A 20,789-nucleotide genomic window follows, 5' to 3' on the forward strand; every position below is an offset into this window, starting at 1 on the left:
CCTAACTCCCTATGTTCGGCTTTTAGGACCTCACCCCCTTTTTTGTTTAACCTATATCATTGGCACCGATGTGTACCACGACCACTGGCCGTTCACTCTTATCCCTCCAGAATGTCATGTAGCCGCTCTGAGACATCTTTGCGCATAGCACCAGGGAGGCAACATGCCATCCGGGAGCCTTGTTTGTGGCTACAGAATCGAATACTTATTCCCCTTACAATTGAATCTCCCAACAAATATTTATATCATAGAATCATAGAGAAATACAGCACAGAACAGGCCCTTCGGCCCACGATGTTGTGCCGAACTTTTGTCCTAGGTTAATCATAGATCATAGAATTTTGGACACTAAGGGCAATTTATCATGGCCAATCCACCCAACCTGCACATCTTTGGACATGTATCCATATGATTTACTCTTCCCCTCTGCAGCAGAGCCAACATGGTGTACGAAATTGGCAGTCGCCGCTTTCCCCTGAGAAACCATTCCCTTCAACGGTATCCAAAGCTGCATATCTGTTTTACAAGGGAATAGCTACAGGAGGTTACTGCACTGCCTGTCTGGCCCTCTTGCTTTTCCTAGTGATTCTAAATGCAAAAGCTTTATTATCAAATCAGTTTTTTTTTGTGGGTTTTCATTCTCTTCGCAGTTATTTTGCTTGCTTGTGCCAATCGCCTAGTTTTGGGCGTCATTGCTTGCAATTCAAAATATTTTCTTTTATCCAACCAGGGCCTGGGACATTTGTGCGAGCGATTCCCTGTTGCAGTTCATTCCGTCACAACATCGCTCAGAGATTTTTTGGTGATCCCTTCACCAGTGCTTGTCAAGGTGTACAAATATCACAGTCAGTACAATTCAGGTAACTGGATGCTTAACTCGTGTGCAGCTATAATCAGCTGCAAATTTGTGAAATGTTGTAATGGTCTTCGTTTGGTGAAAGAAACATTGTGAGCAAAAATGGAGAAATTATTTTTATCGGCAGGTGCTTTGGAGGAAGACCTGCCTAGCATGTCCTAAGCAACATATTTTAAACATAAATTTAGAATACCCAATTCCTTTTTTACCCAATTGAGGGGCAATTCAGCGTGGCCAATCCACCTTCGCAGCACATCTTTTTGGGTTTTGGGGGTGAGACCCACGCAAACATGGGAAGAATGTGAAACTCCACACGGACAGTGACCCAGGGCCGGGATTGAACCCGGGTCCTCAGTGCTGTGAGGCAGCAGTGCTAACCACCGCGCCACCCATATGTCCTAATCAACATAATAATAATCTTTGTTGGTGTCACGAGTAGGTTTACTGTAACACTGCAATGATGTTACTGGGAAAATCCCCTTGTCGCCACACTCCAGCACCTGTCTGTGTACACTGAAGGAGAATTTAGAACCTCCAATTCACTAACAAGCACGTCGTTCGGGACTTGTGGGATGGTGCTACAGCGGTTAGCACTGTTGCCTCCCAGCGCCAGGAACCCGGGTTCAATTTCGGCCTCGGAACACTGTCTGTGCGGAGTTTGCACTTTCTCCCCGTGTTTGAGTGGGTTTCTTCCGGGCGCTCCGGTTTCCTCCAACAGTCCAAAGATGTGCAGGTTAGGTGAATTGGCCATGATAAATTGCCCCCTCGTGCTCAAAAGGTTAGGTGGGGTTACGGGGATAGGGTGGAGGAGTGGGCTTTAGAAAGGTGCTCTTTCCAAGTGCTGGTGCAGACACGATGGGCCGAATAGCCTCCTTGTGCTTTGTAAATTCGATGAAACTGGAGGAAATCGTGCAACAGCTTCCTCATTTTGTTATATTCTGTATAATTTAAGCTGTTTTAAGTTGACAGTGTAAGTAAGTTTCAAGTAAATGTCTGTTGCAGGAATACAGAATTACTGCAAATAAAGCAGTCACTCAATTGAGCACACAGGCTATTGTGCAGTGTTAATTCAACAATTATACAGCTCTTCTTTGAGGATTTTCCCTGCCTGGTTGATCTGTAACTCCTCCATTTACCAGGCACTAAGAGGGCATTAGTGACCATGGACTTCCATTGGTCCATTGGGTTGGTACATGATTTAGCTTGGCAAAGTACTGCGTTGGTTTGCCATTGCGCTCTGCGATCTGGCTGACCAGGAAACTCTTGCTGCCTGCCATCCGGTATATTGAGAAGATTTACAGGCTGAAGCAGGACTTGAACCCAGAATTTCTGGCCCAGCGGTAGGGCCCTACCACTGCGCCTCGACCTGTGTGCTGTAACTATGAAGCTGAGAATTTGGTTTTTTTTTTTTAACGAGCTTCCATCTGACTGATTCACATCCCAGAACCTGCTCTGAAAACTCCACTCTTCATTTTTGATAGCTGTGCCAAATTCCACCATTGCAGCTGAGATAGTCCACAACATTGTAAAACTATGAGCAACATTCAAAATCAAACAACCCACAACATGGTTAAAAACTAGTCAAATCGTCCTATTTCTCAATGTTAATGGATCGTTTCAGAAATACAGGATCCAGATCCGCTTTAATTAGGTCACGACTCCTCTAAGATGAATTACAAAGAACGCATCTGCATCTTTGTGGATGTTAGTTGTTTCTTAGGCCATACTCTGGGCTGGGCTGGATTCTATGTCCCCCACGCCAGCCTAAAAACGCGGGGGTTTCACTCTCTACTTTCCTTAAGAAAGTCAAGAGTGATTCTCCTACCTGCAGGAGGCTAGCAGGGCCCCGGAGTGCTTCTTGCAGCTCTGGCTGCAGATATGGGGCCCCGCACTTCTGGTCAGGAGTCCGCGCATGAGCACGGTGGCAGCGGTTTGCAATGGCCGTGCTGTGCGCGATGGCGGATTCGGACCGGGGACCATCATCCAAAATGTAGACACCTCCGAGATCGCGCGCGCCTGCAGATCTGTACCGCCCGATCGCTCCCCTGGCCGTCCATGAGGACCCCCGGTGATCATTCTCTCCGCCCCCCCCCCCCCCCCCCCAACCACGGGGGAGGGAGCTCTGTCAATAGCCCCCTAGCCGCGCTGCGTAGGTTGCGCGTGAGCGATTCTCTGGCGACCATTCTCCATCCCCGCGCCGAACACGATTTTGGCGTAGGGCTGTGGAGAATCCAGCCCACTATCTGTCAACCAAATTTTGTTGATGTCGTCCATTAGTTTTTGAAATAGTCTGCTTGTCTATAAACAATATAGCAAACGGTGAGCAAAAACATTACCTTTGCCCACCTTTTGGTGGCGGAATTAATAGCAGGAACAAAAGCTTTGCTGAACCATGTACATGGCCTCATTTGTAGTTTCCTTGGAGACTTTTGTATTTCCCATAACTGCAATTTTGTTCCTATAAAGGTGGTGCCGACATTAAAATAAGTGTAACAAATGAGCATTTGGAGGCAACTGTGCTATCCCCGAAGAAAAACCAGCCATCTATGTATGAACAGCTGAGGGACATTGCTATAGACAACATTTGTAGGTAAGAAAAATCCAATCCATCTATGCAGGAGCATTGCTGTATCAAGGGGTGACCTGATCGATGTGTACAAGCATATATGGACAGGGAGCAGCTATTCCCCTTGGTTGAAGGGTCAGTCACGAGGGGACACAAGTTCAAGGTGAGGTGCCAAAGGTTTAGCGGGAGGTGATGCAAGGAAAAACTTTCTTACCCAGAGGGTGGTGAAGGTCTGGAATGCACTGCCTGGGAGGGTGGTAGAGGTGGGTTGCCTCACACTCTTTAAAAAGTAAAGTTACCATTGTCCCAGATGACAGTAGGCTGTTTTCCCCTTTGAGGGGGAGAGATGACTGGGAGTGATTTAACCTGGGGATCACCACACCTCCGACGAGGGGCAAGGTTGAGAAGGAGGGGCCTTCATGAATAACCTCCGCCAGTACGGGAACTGAACAGACGCTGTTGGCCTCATTCTACATCTCGAACCAGCTGTCCAGCCAGCTAAACCACCCCCCCAAAAAGTACTTGGATGAGAACCTGGCACGTCATAATATTCAAGGCTATGGGCCAAGTGCTGGTAAATGAGATTAGGGAGGCAGGCGAGGTGTTTTTCACATGTCAGTGCAGACTCAATGGGCCGAAGGGCCTTTTCTGCACTGTGTGATTCTGTGATGAATAAATAACTTGCAGTTATATAATCACATGTTCCATTCATTGGACATCCCAGCGTGCATTAAAATTAGAGATTTACATATGAAACATAGTCACTGTTATATTGGCAAGCACAGCAGCTATTATCCTGGCATTTGTCAGCTACGACTCTCACCAACTTCTACTGATGCACCATAGAAAGCATTCTTTCTGGTTGTATCACAGCTTGGTATGGAGCCTGCTCTGCCCAAGACCGCAGGAAACTACAAAAGGCCGTGAATGTAGCACAATCCATCACGCAAACCAGCCTCCCATCCATCGACTCTATCTATAATTCCCACTGCCTCGGAAAGGCAACCAGCATAATTAAGGACCCCACGCACCCCGGACATACTCTCTTCCACCTTCTTCCGTCAGGAAAAAGATATCAAAGTTTGAGGTCACGTACCAACCGACTCAAGAACAGCTTCTTCCCTACTGCCATCAAACTTTGGAATAGACCCACCTCGAATTAAGTTGATCTTTTCTCTACACCTTGCTATAACTAACATTATATTCTGCAGTCTCTCCTTCCTTCCCTATGTACGGTATGCATTGTTTGTACAGCATGCAAGAAACAACACTTTTCACTGTACACTAATATATGTGACAATAAATCAAATCAAACTTGTATCGTGCATATGTAGCCTCAAAAATAATCCAAAGTGTTTCATAGTCAGCAAGATACCTTTTGATGTGTTAATCAACATTCAAAAGGAAGGTTTCTCAGCCGCTAATTTTCGCACAAGGCCACCTAATTGAGTGAACTGGAAAGGAAACCTTCCTTTTTCTTTTAGTTATGTTGGTTGCTAGCTAAACCTTTTTGGTCGCTAACAAGGCAAGTCCCACTGCTCTGCATCAAATGTGCAGTGGGATGAGAAGGCAAACATATGTTGGCGTCTTACCCGCAAGACAACACCTCCAACAGTGTGGCACTCCCTAAGTGCCCAGTAACAGCACTTGCACTTCTGATGGACGTGGTGATTATCTTGATAATAAATTCACTGTTCTTCGCACCTGTGAGATTAGCTGTGTGGTGGGGTTAAGTTTGGTGGCCAGATTTTTAAAAATGTAGGGATGCTGAAGCGGTATTTTTATTTATTTTTGCTGCATAGGTGCCTTAAGGCGGGATCAGTTGCAGACCCAGTGATTGTGGAAGCGTTCTTGGCCAGTCTATCCAATCGTCTGTACATATCCCAAGAGAATGATAAGTGAGTAACAACAACAATGTTCTAAACTGTTGTTCCAGTTATGGGCTAGTCTATTAGATACGCCTTTTTCCATGTACATCTCGTTCACAATCTGCACAGGGGGTTCAGATTTAATCTGCTTTTTAACAATGCTATGCTTTTTTTGTTTGAATGATAAAAGTCCATTTTATGAATACTATCTGATAATGAATGTACTTGGTGAAAAAATATGTCCAGTGAAGCAAATCTCTAAATGTTTTTCTTTCACTTGGGGAGATTAATCAAGAGTTTGAAGTGTTTGTTATGAAACTGCACCCATGTAGTTTTAAAATAGCTCATGCCAGCTTCGTACGAAATCAAGAATGTTGCGTTCGGGAATGTTCCAGTATTGATGCGTAAAATCCGACATTTTACTCTAAGTTTTCATTCTCGCTGAGAATTTCTGGCGTCAGCGGCAAGACTGACTTTTATTTATTTTTTCGCTTTGTGCCCATGGGTCAACAGGATAACCATGAATATCATGTTATAACGGAGAGAACCTCTCCAGGCCGGTGGATTCATTTAAATTGGCAGATAATCGAGATGCCAGCCATCCTTGTCAATGGGTTTTGTGAATACCCCATAGGGTCAGGAGTAGGCCATTGGACCCCTTGCACCCCATGCAGCAGGGTAGCACAGTAGTTAGCACAGTTGCTTCACAGCTCCAGGGTCCCAGGTTCGATTCCCGGCTTGGGTCACTGTCTGTGCGGAGTCTGTATGTTCTCCTCTGGGTGCTCCGGTTTCCTCCCAAAGACCAAAGATGCGCAGGTTAGGTGGATTGCCCATGGTGAATTGCCTTTAGTGTCCAAAACGATTTGTGGGGTTACTAAGTTACGGGGATAGGTTGTCGGGCATGGGCTTAAGTGGGGGGCTCTTTCCAAGAGCCGGTGCAGACTCGATGGACCGAATGGCCTCCTTCTGCACTGTAAATCCTATGAAAAATCTGCTCCAGCTTTCGATTAAAATAACGGCTGACCTGATCTTGACCTTCCGCTCCTCGTCTTTGCCTCATGACTCTTGACTCCCCTCCTCTCCTCAATCTGTAGCTGTACTGACTAAGAGCGAAACAGTTGAGCCAAAGCCCCCAGCTGACCAGAAGTTGCTGTTTGCGCATGCGTTGAAATGAGCTGTACCTCAAAAAGTGGCAACCAACAGCTAAAGGATCTGATCCCTTCAGAGCTGAATTCCTCCACCCAGCCAACCTGAACAGTCTCTTGCAACCCAACAATTAAAAGATTTGATCTGACCTCAAACTCTGACTTGCTAGTTTGAATTATGAATTCAAAATCATTTGGTGGGGAGGGCAACGAATAATTATTTTCCAATTGCTCACTGATTGTGGAAAGCGCTGACAAGCAGCCAGACCTGCTGAGATTTTCCAGCATTTTCTTTTTGGTTTAAGATTCCAGCATCCGCAGTAATTTGCTTTCATTAAGATTGCTTTTGTTGCCCTTCTCGCTTGACTTTGTGAAGCTGCCTTGAAACAGCAGGGTAGCACAGTGGTTAGCACTGTTGCTTCACAGCTCCAGGGTTTTGGGTTCGATTCCCAGCTTGGGTCACTGACTGTGTGGAGTCTGCACGTTCTCCCCATGTCTGCGTGGGTTTCCTCCGGGTGCTCTGGTTTCCTCCCACAGTCCAAAGATGTGCAGGTTAGGTGGATTGGCCATTCTAAATTGCCCTTAGTGTCCAAAAAATGTTAGCTGGGGTTACTGGGTGTAAGGGTGCAGGTGTGGGCTTAAATAGGGTGTTCTATCCAAGAGCCGATGGATTGGGTGGAGGTGTAGGCTTAAGTAGGGTGCTCTTTCCAAGGGCCGGTGCAGACTTGATGGGCCGAATGAAAAATGAAAAAATGAAAATCGCTTATTGTCACGAGTAGGCTTCAATGAAGTTACTGTGAAAAGCCCCTAGTCGCCACATTCCGGCGCCTGTCCGGGGAGGCTGGTACGGGAATCGAACCGTGCTGCTGGTCTGCTTGGTCTGCTTTAAAAGCCAGCGATTTAGCCTTGTGAGCTAAACCAGCCCCTGAATGGACTCCTGCTGTAAATTCTATGATTCTATGAATTCAAATATTGTACAGTGACCTTTTCATTTCGCTTCCTTTGTACACTGTGGAACTTCACAACAAATAGCAGTTGGTTATTTTATTGGTAGACTTGAAGTGAATGCTGATTTTTAAGCTTGTGATCCAACAGTTAAATTACATTCTGCAATCCTATCTGCTTCCTTAGTTAGTTTGTTTGATCTACAATTGTAAACAGTTGTATGGTTCTGTTTAGAATAGATTTATATCTTGTGACCCCCCCCCCCCCCCCCCCCCCCCCCCCCCCGCCCTTGAGTATACCGTATTTTTTGGTGTGGAAGTTGGTGTGATGTGTAAGTTGAATTGATTAGATTACTGATTTTTCCAAACTCCATTCGTATATTAGTCAAGCGGTGTATAAAACCAGACCAAAAAACCTGGCTAATTCAAGTCTATTTTATTAGTCCATTTATCAATGAAAAAGAAACCCTTGTTAAGAAAATCCACATCTGGTTTGCTGACTCCGTGTTTAAGGTGAGCAGCTGTGTTCCTGCCATTTTCTTCATATTTCACGACTTCCAGCATGACAGCTACTGGACAGGATTGACGTGATTTGACTGCAAGCAGTTTGTATGAGGCACGGGGTTTGTTTGGATTTATTTATAAGGCATCAGCGTCTAAAATCCACTGAAATGGTAGATAAGTCGAAGGGTTGTATCATACCAGCCCTGAGCTTCTGGAGAAAAAAGGTATTATACACAGAAAAATATGGTAATTAAAGTGAATCAGTGCATATACATGTTACCTTGTGGCAATCGTGTTTTTTTATGTTAAAGGCATTTGCTGCCAAAAACAAATCCAACTCTGACTCCCGTCCTTCAGGAAAGGAAATTCACAATCCCTACAGTGCAGGGGGAGGCCATTTGGTCCATCAAGTCTGCACCAACCCTCTGAAAGAGCACCCTACCTAGGCCGATTCCCCCGCCCTATCCCCGTGACCCTGTCTACCCTTCGGACACTAAGGGGCAAATTATCATGACCAATCCACCTAACCACTTTTTTTGTGTGTGTGTACGTGTGTGTGTGTACGTGTGTGTGTGTACGTGTGTGTGTGTACGTGTGTGTACGTGTGTGTGTGTGTACGTGTGTGTGTGTGTACGTGTGTGTGTGTGTACGTGTGTGTGTGTGTACGTGTGTGTGTGTGTACGTGTGTGTGTGTGTACGTGTGTGTGTGTGTACGTGTGTGTGTGTACGTGTGTGTGTGTACGTGTGTGTGTGTACGTGTGTACGTGTGTGTGTGTGTGTGTACGTGTGTGTGTGTGTATGTGTACGTGTGTGTGTACGTGTGTGTGTACGTGTACGTGTGTGTGTACGTGTGCGTGTGTGTACGTGTGTGTGTGTGTGTGTGTACGTGTGTGTGTGTGTACGTGTGTGTGTGTGTGTGTGTGTACGTGTGTGTGTGTGTGTGTGTGTGTGTGTGTGTGTGTGTACGTACGTACGTACGTACGTACGTACGTCTGGAGGAAGCCCAGGCAGACACGGGGATAACATGCAAACTCCACACAGACTCTCACCCAAGGGCGCAATTGATCCCGGTTCCTTGGCTCTGTGGGGCAGCAGGGCTAACCACTGTTCCACCATGCCACCCTGATCTGATGCTTTTAACGAGACTGATCCACACCTATGCGGTTCAGTTTTATCTGCCCTCTGAAATGACCAGGCAAACCACTCCATTATATTTAATAAGACATCTCATCGCCAATGGACAACTCTCAAGGATAATAGGAATGGGCAATTAATGCCGTCTTTGCCAACGCCAAAATATACAAAGAAGTAGGCCCAATGGCCCGTTAAGTGTCGATGCTGTTGCACAGGCTTTGGTGAGAAAGTTTTGATCTCTGTAAGAATGGATATGCTTACCTTAAAGTTGGTGCAATAAAGATTTGTGAAGTTAATTCCTGGGATGCGATGTTTGTGTTATGAATAGAATGGATCTGTACTCTGGTGTTTAGAAGAATGAGAGATAATCTCATCAAAATGGAGAACATTTTCCCTGGCTGGAGAGTCTAGAACTAGTCTGAGTACACAGAGGGTTATAATCTCAGGATACGGAGGGTTACAGTCTCGGGATACGGAGGGTTACAATCTCGGGATACGGAGGGTTACAGTCTCGGGATACGGAGCGTTACAGTCTCGGGATACGGAGGGTTACAGTCTCGGGATACGGAGGGTTACAGTCTCGGGATACGGAGGGTTACAATCTCGGGATACGGAGGGTTACAGTCTCGGGATACGGAGCGTTACAGTCTCGGGATACGGAGGGTTACAGTCTCGGGATACGGAGGGTTACAGTCTCGGGATACGGAGGGTTACAGTCTCGGGATACGGAGGGTTACAGTCTCGGGATACGGAGGGTTGCAGTCTCGGGATACGGAGGGTTACAGTCTCGGGATACGGAGGGTTACAGTCTCGGGATACGGAGGGTTACAGTCTCGGGATACGGAGGGTTACAGTCTCGGGATACGGAGGGTTACAGTCTCGGGATACGGAGGGTTACAGTCTCGGGATACGGAGGGTTACAGTCTCGGGATACGGAGGGTTACAGTCTCGGGAAACGGAGGGTTACAGTCTCGGGACGCGGAGGGTTACAGTCTCGGGATACGGAGGGTTACAGTCTCGGGATACGGAGGGTTACAGTCTCGGGATACGGAGGGTTACAATCTCGGGATACGGAGGGTTACAGTCTCGGGATACGGAGGGTTACAGTCTCGGGACACGGAGGGTTACAGTCTCGGGACGCGGAGGGTTACAGTCTCGGGACGCGGAGGGTTACAGTCTCGGGACACGGAGGGTTACAGTCTCGGGACGCGGAGGGTTACAGTCTCGGGACGCGGAGGGTTACAGTCTCGGGACGCGGAGGGTTACAGTCTCGGGATACGGAGCGTTACAGTCTCGGGATACGGAGGGTTACAATCTCGGGATACGGAAGGTTACAGTCTCGGGATACGGAGCGTTACAGTCTCGGGATACGGAGGGTTACAATCTCGGGATACGGAGGGTTACAGTCTCGGGATACGGAGGGTTACAGTCTCGGGATACGGAGGGTTACAGTCTCGGGATACGGAGGGTTACAGTCTCGGGATACGGAGGGTTACAGTCTCGGGATACGGAGGGGTACAGTCTCGGGACGCGGAGGGTTACAGTCTCGGGATACGGAGCGTTACAGTCTAGGGATACGGAGGGTTACAGTCTCGGGACACGGAGGGTTACAGTCTCGGGACACGGAGGGTTACAGTCTCGGGACACGGAGGGTTACAGTCTCGGGATACGGAGGGTTACAGTCTCGGGATACGGAGGGTTACAGTCTCGGGATACGGAGGGTTACAATCTCGGGATACGGACGGTTACAGTCTCGGGATACGGAGGGTTACAGTCTCGGGATACGGAGGGTTACAGTCTCGGGATACGGAGGGTTACAGCCTCGGGATACGGAGGGTTACAGTCTCGGGATACGGAGGGGTACAGTCTCGGGATACGGAGGGTTACAGTCTCGGGATACGGAGGGTTTCAGTCTCGGGATACGGAGGGTTACAGTCTCGGGATACGGAGGGTTACAGTCTCGGGATACGGAGGGTTACAGTCTCGGGATACGGAGGGTTACAGTCTCGGGATACGGAGGGTTACAGTCTCGGGATACGGAGGGTTACAGTCTCGGGATACGGAGGGTTACAGTCTCGGGATACGGAGGGTTACAGTCTCGGGATACGGAGGGTTACAGTCTCGGGATACGGAGGGTTACAGTCTCGGGATACGGAGGGTTACAGTCTCGGGATACGGAGGGTTACAGTCTCGGGATACGGAGGGTTACAGTCTCGGGATACGGAGGGTTACAGCCTCGGGATACGGAGGGTTGCAGTCTCGGGATACGGAGGGTTACAGTCTCGGGATACGGAGGGTTACAGTCTCGGGATACGGAGGGTTACAGTCTCGGGATACGGAGGGTTACAGTCTCGGGACACGGAGGGTTACAGTCTCGGGACACGGAGGGTTGCAGTCTCGGGATACGGAGGGTTGCAGTCTCGGGATACGGAGGGTTGCAGTCTCGGGATACGGAGGGTTGCAGTCTCGGGATACGGAGGGTTACAGTCTCGGGATACGGAGGGTTACAGTCTCGGGATACGGAGGGTTACAGTCTCGGGATACGGAGGGTTACAGTCTCGGGATACGGAGGGTTACAGTCTCGGGATACGGAGGGTTACAGTCTCGGGATACGGAGGGTTACAGTCTCGGGATACGGAGGGTTACAGTCTCGGGATACGGAGGGTTACAGTCTCGGGACACGGAGGGTTACAGTCTCGGGACACGGAGGGTTACAGTCTCGGGATACGGAGGGTTACAGTCTCGGGATACGGAGGGTTACAGTCTCGGGATACGGAGGGTTACAGTCTCGGGATACGGAGGGTTACAGTCTCTGGATACGGGGGGGGGGGGGGGGTTACAGTCTCGGGATAAGGAGTCAGTCATGCTAAGTTTATTCTTGTTGGATTTATTTTGTTTTTCTCCATCCAGGGATGCCCATCTGATTCCTGATCACACGATCCGCTCACTGGGCCACATCGCTGTGGCATTGAGGGACACGCCAAAGGTGATGGAACCGATTCTGCAAATCCTGCAGCAGAAGTTCTGCCAGCCTCCATCCCAGCTGGATGTTCTCATTATCGATCAGCTGGGCTGCATGGTCATCACGGGGAATGTAAGTGAGATGGAGAGATTGTTCCACTAATTTGTACTGTAGCAAAGTAACCAGGGCAGGTAGTTATTAAAATAGTTATGGCACTAACTGACGCCTCTTGGCATTCTGCGCTGTGGACACCACTGGGTAATTACAACTTCGCCACCATCGCAGTAACCTGGCAGAGTGAATGAATGGAAATGAAGCTTCTGCAACAAGTGGGCAATCCACTCTACTATTGTCCAGGTAGTGAAGTTGGAAATTAAGCCCCTAATGTCACGTTCTCGCTTTTAAAAACAAAATAGATGGCTTTCTCTTACTTTGTTCCAAAAAATCATTCCAGCCTGAGACTGCTGCACATCATTGTCCTCAGTTAGGCTGTAATGATGGGAAGAACTAAAATCTATGAGCAAAAAAAATTATATCCATTCCACTGGCACTTTCCATCCATCTGACTAGAGATTTTTGCGAAAGGCCAACTCTTTTGTGATCGATTTGGCCCGTTATTTGAAAGAAGGATGAAAGCATTTTGACTTCTTCAAAAGCAAGATACTGCGGATATTGGAAAGCTGAAATCGGGACAGTAAATGCTGCAAATGTTCTGCTCGTCAGGCAGCATCTGGGGAGAGAGGAGCAGAGTTCTGAGTTTTTTTTAAATAAATTTAGATTAGCCAATTATTTTTTCCAATTAAGGGGCAATTTAGCGCGGCCAATCCACCTACTCTGCACATTTTTGGGTTGTGGGGGCGAAACCCACGCAGACACGGGGAGAACGTGCAAACTCCACACGGACAGTGACCCAGAGCCGGGATCGAACCTGGGACCTCAGCGCCGTGAGGCGGTTATGCTAACCACTAGGCCACCGTGCTGCCCTGAGGAGCAGAGTTAGCAGATAAAGTTTTAGCTCGGTGACCTTTCATCAGAACGGTTCTGCTCAACCTATTTGAGTATTTCCAGTGTGCTGCGTTTATATTTCGGATTTCTATGGCAGCTTTCACATCCTTCAAGTCCGAACGCAATTCACAAGGTATTAATTACTGCTGGAAATTGTGTCACTTTTTCAAATTCCATCCCAGCAGCTGAAGATCACAACGTTAGCTTGACTTCTGTGTTCTACTTGGTCTGTTGGCATCGTGTGATGGTGCCATTTTTACTCTCCGTAACTAAGGAATGAATTATTAAAGGACTGTTCCAAAAATGTTTTGAATAGCAAATAAATTTTCATTTTCCTGTTGTTTCACCAATATTTAATTTCCTCAGCTCCCACAAAGGTCTTGTAGTGATTTCATCAGGTGAGATGATGGCTATAGAGACTACTGGCTTCTCAGCTGTGCAATCGTAAACCTACTGAGTGATAGTATCTGGTATCCTCTTTGGCGAGCAATATTCCCGTACCAGCCTCCCCGGACAGGCGCCAGAATGTGGCGACTAGGGGCTTTTCACAGTAACTTCATTGAAGCCTACTCGTGACAATAAGCGATTTTCATTTACTGTGGTTAGAAGAGGCAGTTTTCCTCAGCCGTTGGCCATCGCATTAAGAAGTTTGGGGGAAACAGTTCCGAGACAGACTGGAACTGCCTGTGGTGGGGGAAGACAGACGGGGAGAGCTGGAAGCACCAATAGACCTGGGAGAAATCATGGAGAGCATCAGCTCCATGCAGGCGGGGAAGGCAACAGGACCCGAAGGGTTCCCGGCGGACTTCTACAAAAACACCAATCCTGGCCCCACACCTAAGGGACATGTTCGCGGACTCACTGGCAGGGGGCACCCAGCCCCCAACGCTAGTGCAGGCCACAATCTCGCTAATACCCAAAAAGATAAAGACCAGACGGAATGTGGACCATACAGACCCATTTCACTGCTGAATGTGGATGCGAAAATACTCGCAAATGTCCTGGCCAGAAGGCCGGAGGGCTGTGTACCAGAGGTGGTCGCAGAGGATCAAACGGGCTTTGTCAAGGGTAGGCAGCTCACAGCGAACATCAGGCGGCTGCTGAATGTGATAATGACCTCCCCCGCCCCCGGGAGATAACACCAAAGGTGATCGTCTGCCTGGACACAGAAAAGGCCTTTGACAGAGTCGAATGGAGCTACCTCCTCGAGGTACATAAGAACTAGGAGCAGGAGTAGGCCATCTGGCCCCTCTGCCATTCAATGAGATCATGGCTGATCTTTTGTGGACTCAGCTCCACTTTCCGGCCCGAACACCATAACCCTTAATCCCTTTATTCTTCAAAAAACTATCTATCTCTATCTTAAAAACATTTAATGAAGGAGCCTCAACTGGTACTGAAACAGTTTGGGCTAGAAGCGGTATTCACAGCCTGGGTGTGGCTCCTGTACAACGCTCCAAAAGGGAGCGTCCGAACTAACACCGCCAGTTCTGAATACTTCCAGCTCCAGAGAGGAACAAGACAGGCTGCCCCTGTTCCCACTCTTGTTCGCGCTAGTGATCAAACCCCTGGCGATAGCCCTGCAGGTCGCAAAAAGCTGGAAGGGAATCCAGAGCGGAGACAGCACAGAGTCGTACTCTATGCAGGTGACCTGCTCCTCTGTGTCTCGAAGCCACAGGAGGGACTGAAGGCAGTACTGCAAATACTGAAAGTTTGGAACCTTCTCGAGCGACAAACTTAACCTGGGCAAAAACGAGGCATTCCCAGTGAGCCCAAAAGGGGGAGAGACAGAGCTGAAGGGGCTCCCGTTCAAAACGGTCCAGAACAGATTCCGTTACCTGGGGATCCAGATAGCCAGAGACTGGACACAGATCCACAAGTGGAACCTGACCAGCCTGGTGGAGGAAGTAAGAAAAGACCTTCAACTGTGGGGCTCACTCCCACTCTCCCTGGCGGGAAGAGTGCAGACGATCAAGATGAACGTATTGCCATGGTTTCTCTTCCTGTTTAGATACATCCCGATCTTCATCCCCAAGGCCTTTTTCCAAAACATAAACAGGCTAATCATGGCGTTTGTGTGGGGGGCAAGAACCCGAGAATTCCCAAACCGACACTGCAAAGAGGGAAAGTCAGAGGGGGCTTGGCTCTACTGAACCTACAATACCACCACTGGGCAGCAACGGCAGAAAAAGTGAGGGAATGGGAACAAGAACCCGACACAGATTGGGTACAAATGGAGGAGGCATCCTGTAAAGGAACAACCCTCCAGGCCCTGGCTACAGCAGCACTCCCATCCTCCTCAGCAAGGTACACAACGAGCCCAATGGTAGCGGCCACGCTGAAAACGTTGAGTCAGCACTTCGGGATAACCAAAATGTCCCTTATGGCCCCCACCTGCGGCAAACACAGATTCCCCCAGCCACGCCAGATAGCACCTTCAAAAGGTGGAGGCGGGATGGGGGCACACTGACGGCTGGGGCCTTCTATGTAGGGCACAGACTGGCGACACTGGACTAACTGGCGAGGAAGTGGAAACTATCACGAGGACAGGAATTGACACACATCAAAATAAAACACTTCCTCCGCAAAGAGACAGTAGGGTACCCCAGGGCCCCAGAAAGCACACTAGTAGAGGACCTGATAGGCACAAGCAGCGAGAAGGGGGGGGCTATGTGGGAGAATATACAGACAGCTACTGGACAGAGCCCGAACACCACTGGACGGGACCAGACAAAAATGGGAGGATGAACTGGGGACAGAGATAGGATGGGGACTCTGGGATGAACTGGGGACAGAGGTGGGGTGGGGACTCTGGAGCGAAGCACTGAGCAGGGTGAGCTCCACCTCCTCCTGCGCAAGGCTAAGCCTAATGCAGCTCAAAGTGCTGCACAGAGCGCACCTGACCAGAACCCGAATGAGCAGGTTCGTCCCGGGGGTGGAGGAGAAATGTGAGCGGTGCCAGAGGGGCCCAGCCAACCACACCCACATGTTTTGGGCTTGCCCCAAGCTTGCTGGGTTCTGTACAGCCGAGGCAATGTCGAAGGCTGTGGGGGTGAGGGTGAAGCCATGCCCAATAGTGACAATCTTCGGGGTATCGGAGCAGCCAGAGCTACACATGGGGAAGGGGGCCAACGCCCTCGCTTTCGCTTCCCGAATCGCACGCCGGAGAATCTGGCTCAGCTGGCGATCGGCAGCACCGGCCAAAGCTGCAGACTGGCTCGCTGACCTCTCGGAATTCTCCACCTGGAGAAGATTAAGTACGCCATCCGAGGGTCAGAGGAAGGCTTCCTGGATACTTGGGGCAGTTCGTCGGGCTGTTCCAAAACCTGTTCGAGGCCAGCAACGAGGAGTAAGCCAGGGGAAAAAAAACTGAAGAACCAAAGGAGAAAAATGGGGAAACCACAAGAGAGAGTAAGGGTGCTGAAACCAATGTGGGGGGAGGGGGGGGGGGGGGGGGGGGGGGGGGGGGGGGAGAGATATATCATAGACCGATCCAGAAGGCAGAAAAATGTACATACAGTTAGTCAAATGAAGGACAAAACAAACCTCTCTGTAAAATAAAGCAAATTAGCGCGGGCAAGAAAAATGTAATGTATATAAGTAACAACTGTTTATAAATATGAGAAAAGCCAATACAAAGATTTTCACAAAAAAAGAAGTTCGGGGGGTATGGAAAGGAATAGTGCGGGGGGGGGGGGGGGGGGGGGGGGGGGGGGAGATAGAACAGAGGGTGTCCTTGTATGCCGACGACTTGCTGCTGTATGTGTCGGAACCGAGTGTGTCGATTGGGGGAATATTGGAGCTTCTTCGGGTGTTTGGGTCTTTCTCGGGGTACAAACTAAATCTAGACGAGTATTTTGTGGTGTCTCGGCCGGGGGTGGGGGCAGGGGTGGGGGGCTGCCATTCCGCAGGTCAGGGACTCGCTTTAGTTGTGAAGGCAGATGTTGAAACCTTTGCCTCATTGATTGCCCGAAGGCAGATCCTGATAGGTTGGGAAGCAACCTCTCCCCCCTGTGCCCAGGCGTGGTGGGGGGACCTGTTGGAATTCTTGACTCTTTGAGAAGGTTAAGTTTGAACTGAGGGGAAGGAGGGGGTTCAACAATGCATGGGCATTATTCATTATGCACTTTCAAGAACTGGATAACATCGAACATTAGTTGGGGTGGGTGGGTGGGAGGGTTAGGGAAGGCAGGGCTGTGTGTGTTAATGGCAACTATGGGTGATTCCTTTTTGTCATTTGTCTATGTGAACATGCGGGCTAATGTTTGGGGTTTGGTGGGAGGATGGGATCGTTGTTATTGATATGGGGATTGATATATTTGTTACTGATTATTGTTTATTGTTGGTGGGTGTGAATTTGGGAGAAAATGTGAAATAGGAGAATAAAAATATTAAAAAAAAGAAGAGGCAGTTTTCAATGCTGTCTAGTGCGGCAGGGTGACAGTGGTTAGCACTGCTGCCTCACCGCTCCAGGGTCTCCGGTTCGATTCCAGCCTCAGGTGACTGTCTGTGTCGGGTTTGCACATTCTCCCCGTGTCTGTGTGGGCTTCCTCCGGGTGCTCCGGTTTCCTCCCACAGTCCAAAGATGTGCAGGTTAGATGGATTGGCCATGATAAATTGCCCCTCAGTGTCAAAAAGATTAGATGGGCTTGCTGAGTAACGGGTATATAGGGTGGAGGTGTGGGCTTAAATCGGGTGCTCTTTTCACGGGCCAGTGCAGACTCGATGGGCCAAATGGCCTCTTTTTGCACTGTAGGGATTCTGTGATCAATGCTGATTTTGTTTCGTATGTATCAAGGCGTTAAGATCATTTGTTGGTTGTTCATTATTCCTTACCCTAATTTTGCTTGTATGTGTTGACTTTTGATCAGAAAATAAGTTGGGGAGAATCCCCGAGCTGTGTGAGTTGCGGTTAGAAAGGAGAAATTCATGTTTACTTGTCCTGTTCTTAAATTGAGAATCTTCGGTACTGTACCTGAAGTTCCCAAGCTAGACCATATTTTAGTTCAGGGCTGACGGATTCTTGTTTTTTTTAACAGCAATATATTTACCAAGAAGTGTGGAACCTCTTTCAACAAATCAGCGTGAAAGCCAGTTCAGTAGTTTACTCAGCAACTAAAGACCACAAGGATCACGGCTACAGGTAGGGTTTGAAGTATTGCTGCATACAAAGTGTATACTTTCATTTCATTTCATTCATCTTGTCTCATTAAGATTTACAGAAAAAAATGTCGAAATACATTTAAACTTAAGACTCTCCATTTTTAGCCACTTTAGCCTGTTGTTTGGCCATTGATTTCTCCTCTCTTTAAAGTCATAGAATACAGAAGAGGCTATTTGATCCGCCACATATAAGCTGGCTCTGAGAGAGCTATCCAACTCGTCCTCTTCAGCTTCTTCCCCATTGCCCTTCAGCGTTCCCCCATCAAAATATTTATCCAATTCCTTTTTTTCAAATTAATATTGAATCTGCCTCCACTGTCCTTTCAGATGGCGTATTTCAGATCATCAAAGCTGACAGCGTAAAAACAATTCTGCTGTGCATGGTGGGATGGTGGTTAGCACTGCTGCCTCACAGCACCAAGGACCTGGGTTCAGTCCAGCCTTGGATGGAGCTTACACGCTCTCCCCGTGTCCGCGTGGGTTTCCTCCTGGTGATGCGATTTCCTCCCACAGTCCCAAGATGTGCAGGTTAGGTGATTGGCCATGTTAAATTGCCCCTTAGTGTCCTACAATGTGCAGGTGAGGTGGGGTTACGGGGATACGGTGGGGTGCTTTTTTGGAGGGTCTGTGTAGACTCGATGGGCCGAATGGCCCCCTTCTTCCCTGTCGGGCTTCTATCGATCTCGGGATGTGGATGACCCTGGCAAGGCCACATTTATCACCTGCCCTGGTTGCCCGGTGAAGGTGGCGGTGGACCTTTTCCTTGAACTGCTGTAGCCTTTGTGATGCTAATGCTACATTAACGATGTCTTACTAGAGAATTTTAAGATATTAACCCAGCGATGATGAAGGAGCCAAGAGAGCATTGAGCTCCCACAACATTGCTGTTCTTACTGTCTGGATTATAGAATGAGTTTAGAAGACCAAAGCAGCAGTGTGTGAACTGGAACACAGCATAGATATTAACATTTACCTGAAACCTAAAACGGTGATAAAACATATAAAGCAGTAATAAAGAATTTTACTTATCCAAATACCGTATTTCATGTTTCCGACCGTGAAGTACTGTACTAAAATGATCACAGTGATCTCGAGGGAATGTTTGGAATTTGCTCAAAAAAATTCCGGATGAAGGTTTCCGAACGATACATTTCTGTATTGCACCTGACTGTCAAACAGGATTGTAGTGATTTCAGCACGGAGCAGGGTTGTTTAGCCTCCATCTCTCCAGACGTCAATGTATAACTTGCTATGAGAAGCAAATTATTTTTAAAAAGCACTTTAGAAAATGGATTAATTTATTGGGCTAATGGACGTGATGTTTTTATGTAAACCCATCCCGGTTCTCCGTTTCAGGCATTGTTCCTTGGCAGTTATCAATGCCCTTGCTAATATAGCAGCTAACCTGCAGGGGGAGCAGCTGGTGGATGAACTTCTCGTCAATTTGCTGGAGCTTTTTGTACAGCTGGGTTTGGAAGGGAAACGAGCCAGTGAAAGAGCGAGCGAGAAAGGTCCTGCTTTAAAGGTAAGGAAGAGGCTGAATCATTCTCGGGTGAGGCTCCATTTAGGTTAGTCATGGAAAATATCCACACATGAGCTTTTAAGGGTCTGCTGCCTGTTTCTGAACTCGAACCAAGTCTCGTTCGTCCATCACCTCTGTGCTCACTGGCCTGCTTTGGCGGCTGGTCGGGTAACATCTTGATTTTGAAAAATCCTCTTCCTTGTTTCAAATCCCTCCATGGCCTCATCCCTCCCTATCTCTGTAACCTCCTCCAGCCTCACAGCCCTCTGAGATATCTGCGCTCCCCTAATTCTGGCCTCTTGAACATTCCCAGTTTTAATTGTTCCACCATTGGTGGCTATGCATTCAGTTGCAAAGGCCTCTGGCCAATATCACTCAGACCACCCCTGACTCTCTACCTCTCTTTCCTCCTTTAAGACACTCCTTGAACCTAACTCTTGACCAACATGGAAGCACAGACATAGAACATAAGAGTAAGCCATTCAAGCCCGCTTCGCCACTCATTATGATCATGGCTGGTCATCCAACTCAGTAACCTGTTCCCGCTTCCCTCCCCATGTCTTTTGATCCCTTTAGCCCCAAGAGCTACATCTAACTCCTTCAAAACATACAGGGCGGAATTCTCCCAAAAGCTGACAAAGTGACATTTTGGGCGGGAAAAAAAGGTGAGAATCCTGCTGGCAGTTCCGGAGTGATGGCCTTCCCATCGCAATTCTCCCACTCGTAGTCATTTGTTTGGAGCTTGGGGAGATTCCTGCCAGGATAGAGAGGCGCAGGACCTAAAGATGCTGGTGAGGCTAGCTCCTTTGAGATGGGGGTGCCCTTTTTAAAGGGTGCTCTGATCTCCAGACATCCCTGGAGCCCCTCCTCACCAGCAGAGAGCCCCCTCCCCACACAGGCTTCAGGCCCCCCTACTTAAGGATTCTTCCCTCATCCTCCCCTTTTAAGGATTCGCCCCCCCCTCCTTTCAGGCACTTCAGGGACCACCTAGGGGCACCAGTGGCCTCCAAGCCCCCCAGCATGGTCATCACATCTTATCTCCATTAATGGTGATCTGTTATTATGGGCCAGAGTTTAGAGGACCCCAAAGTATATCATGGAGTTCACCTAACCCACAACT

General features: G+C 48.4%; 1 protein-coding gene across 1 annotated transcript in view; it reads left to right on the plus strand.

Annotated features, from left to right (window-relative positions):
- The window catches only part of pi4kaa (phosphatidylinositol 4-kinase, catalytic, alpha a), a 217,636-nt gene that overhangs the window by 34,399 nt on the left and 162,448 nt on the right, over positions 1 to 20,789 (plus strand). Inside the window, exons 12-17 of the mRNA XM_038811028.1 lie at positions 731 to 860; positions 3,323 to 3,446; positions 5,225 to 5,320; positions 11,928 to 12,111; positions 18,024 to 18,127; positions 19,504 to 19,672. Of these exons, the coding sequence (XP_038666956.1) occupies positions 731 to 860; positions 3,323 to 3,446; positions 5,225 to 5,320; positions 11,928 to 12,111; positions 18,024 to 18,127; positions 19,504 to 19,672 (807 nt within the window). The remainder of the gene's footprint in view (positions 1 to 730; positions 861 to 3,322; positions 3,447 to 5,224; positions 5,321 to 11,927; positions 12,112 to 18,023; positions 18,128 to 19,503; positions 19,673 to 20,789) is intronic.

The sequence above is a fragment of the Scyliorhinus canicula genome, chromosome 1, assembly GCF_902713615.1.
Source record: "Scyliorhinus canicula chromosome 1, sScyCan1.1, whole genome shotgun sequence".
Lineage (NCBI taxonomy): Eukaryota > Metazoa > Chordata > Chondrichthyes > Carcharhiniformes > Scyliorhinidae > Scyliorhinus > Scyliorhinus canicula.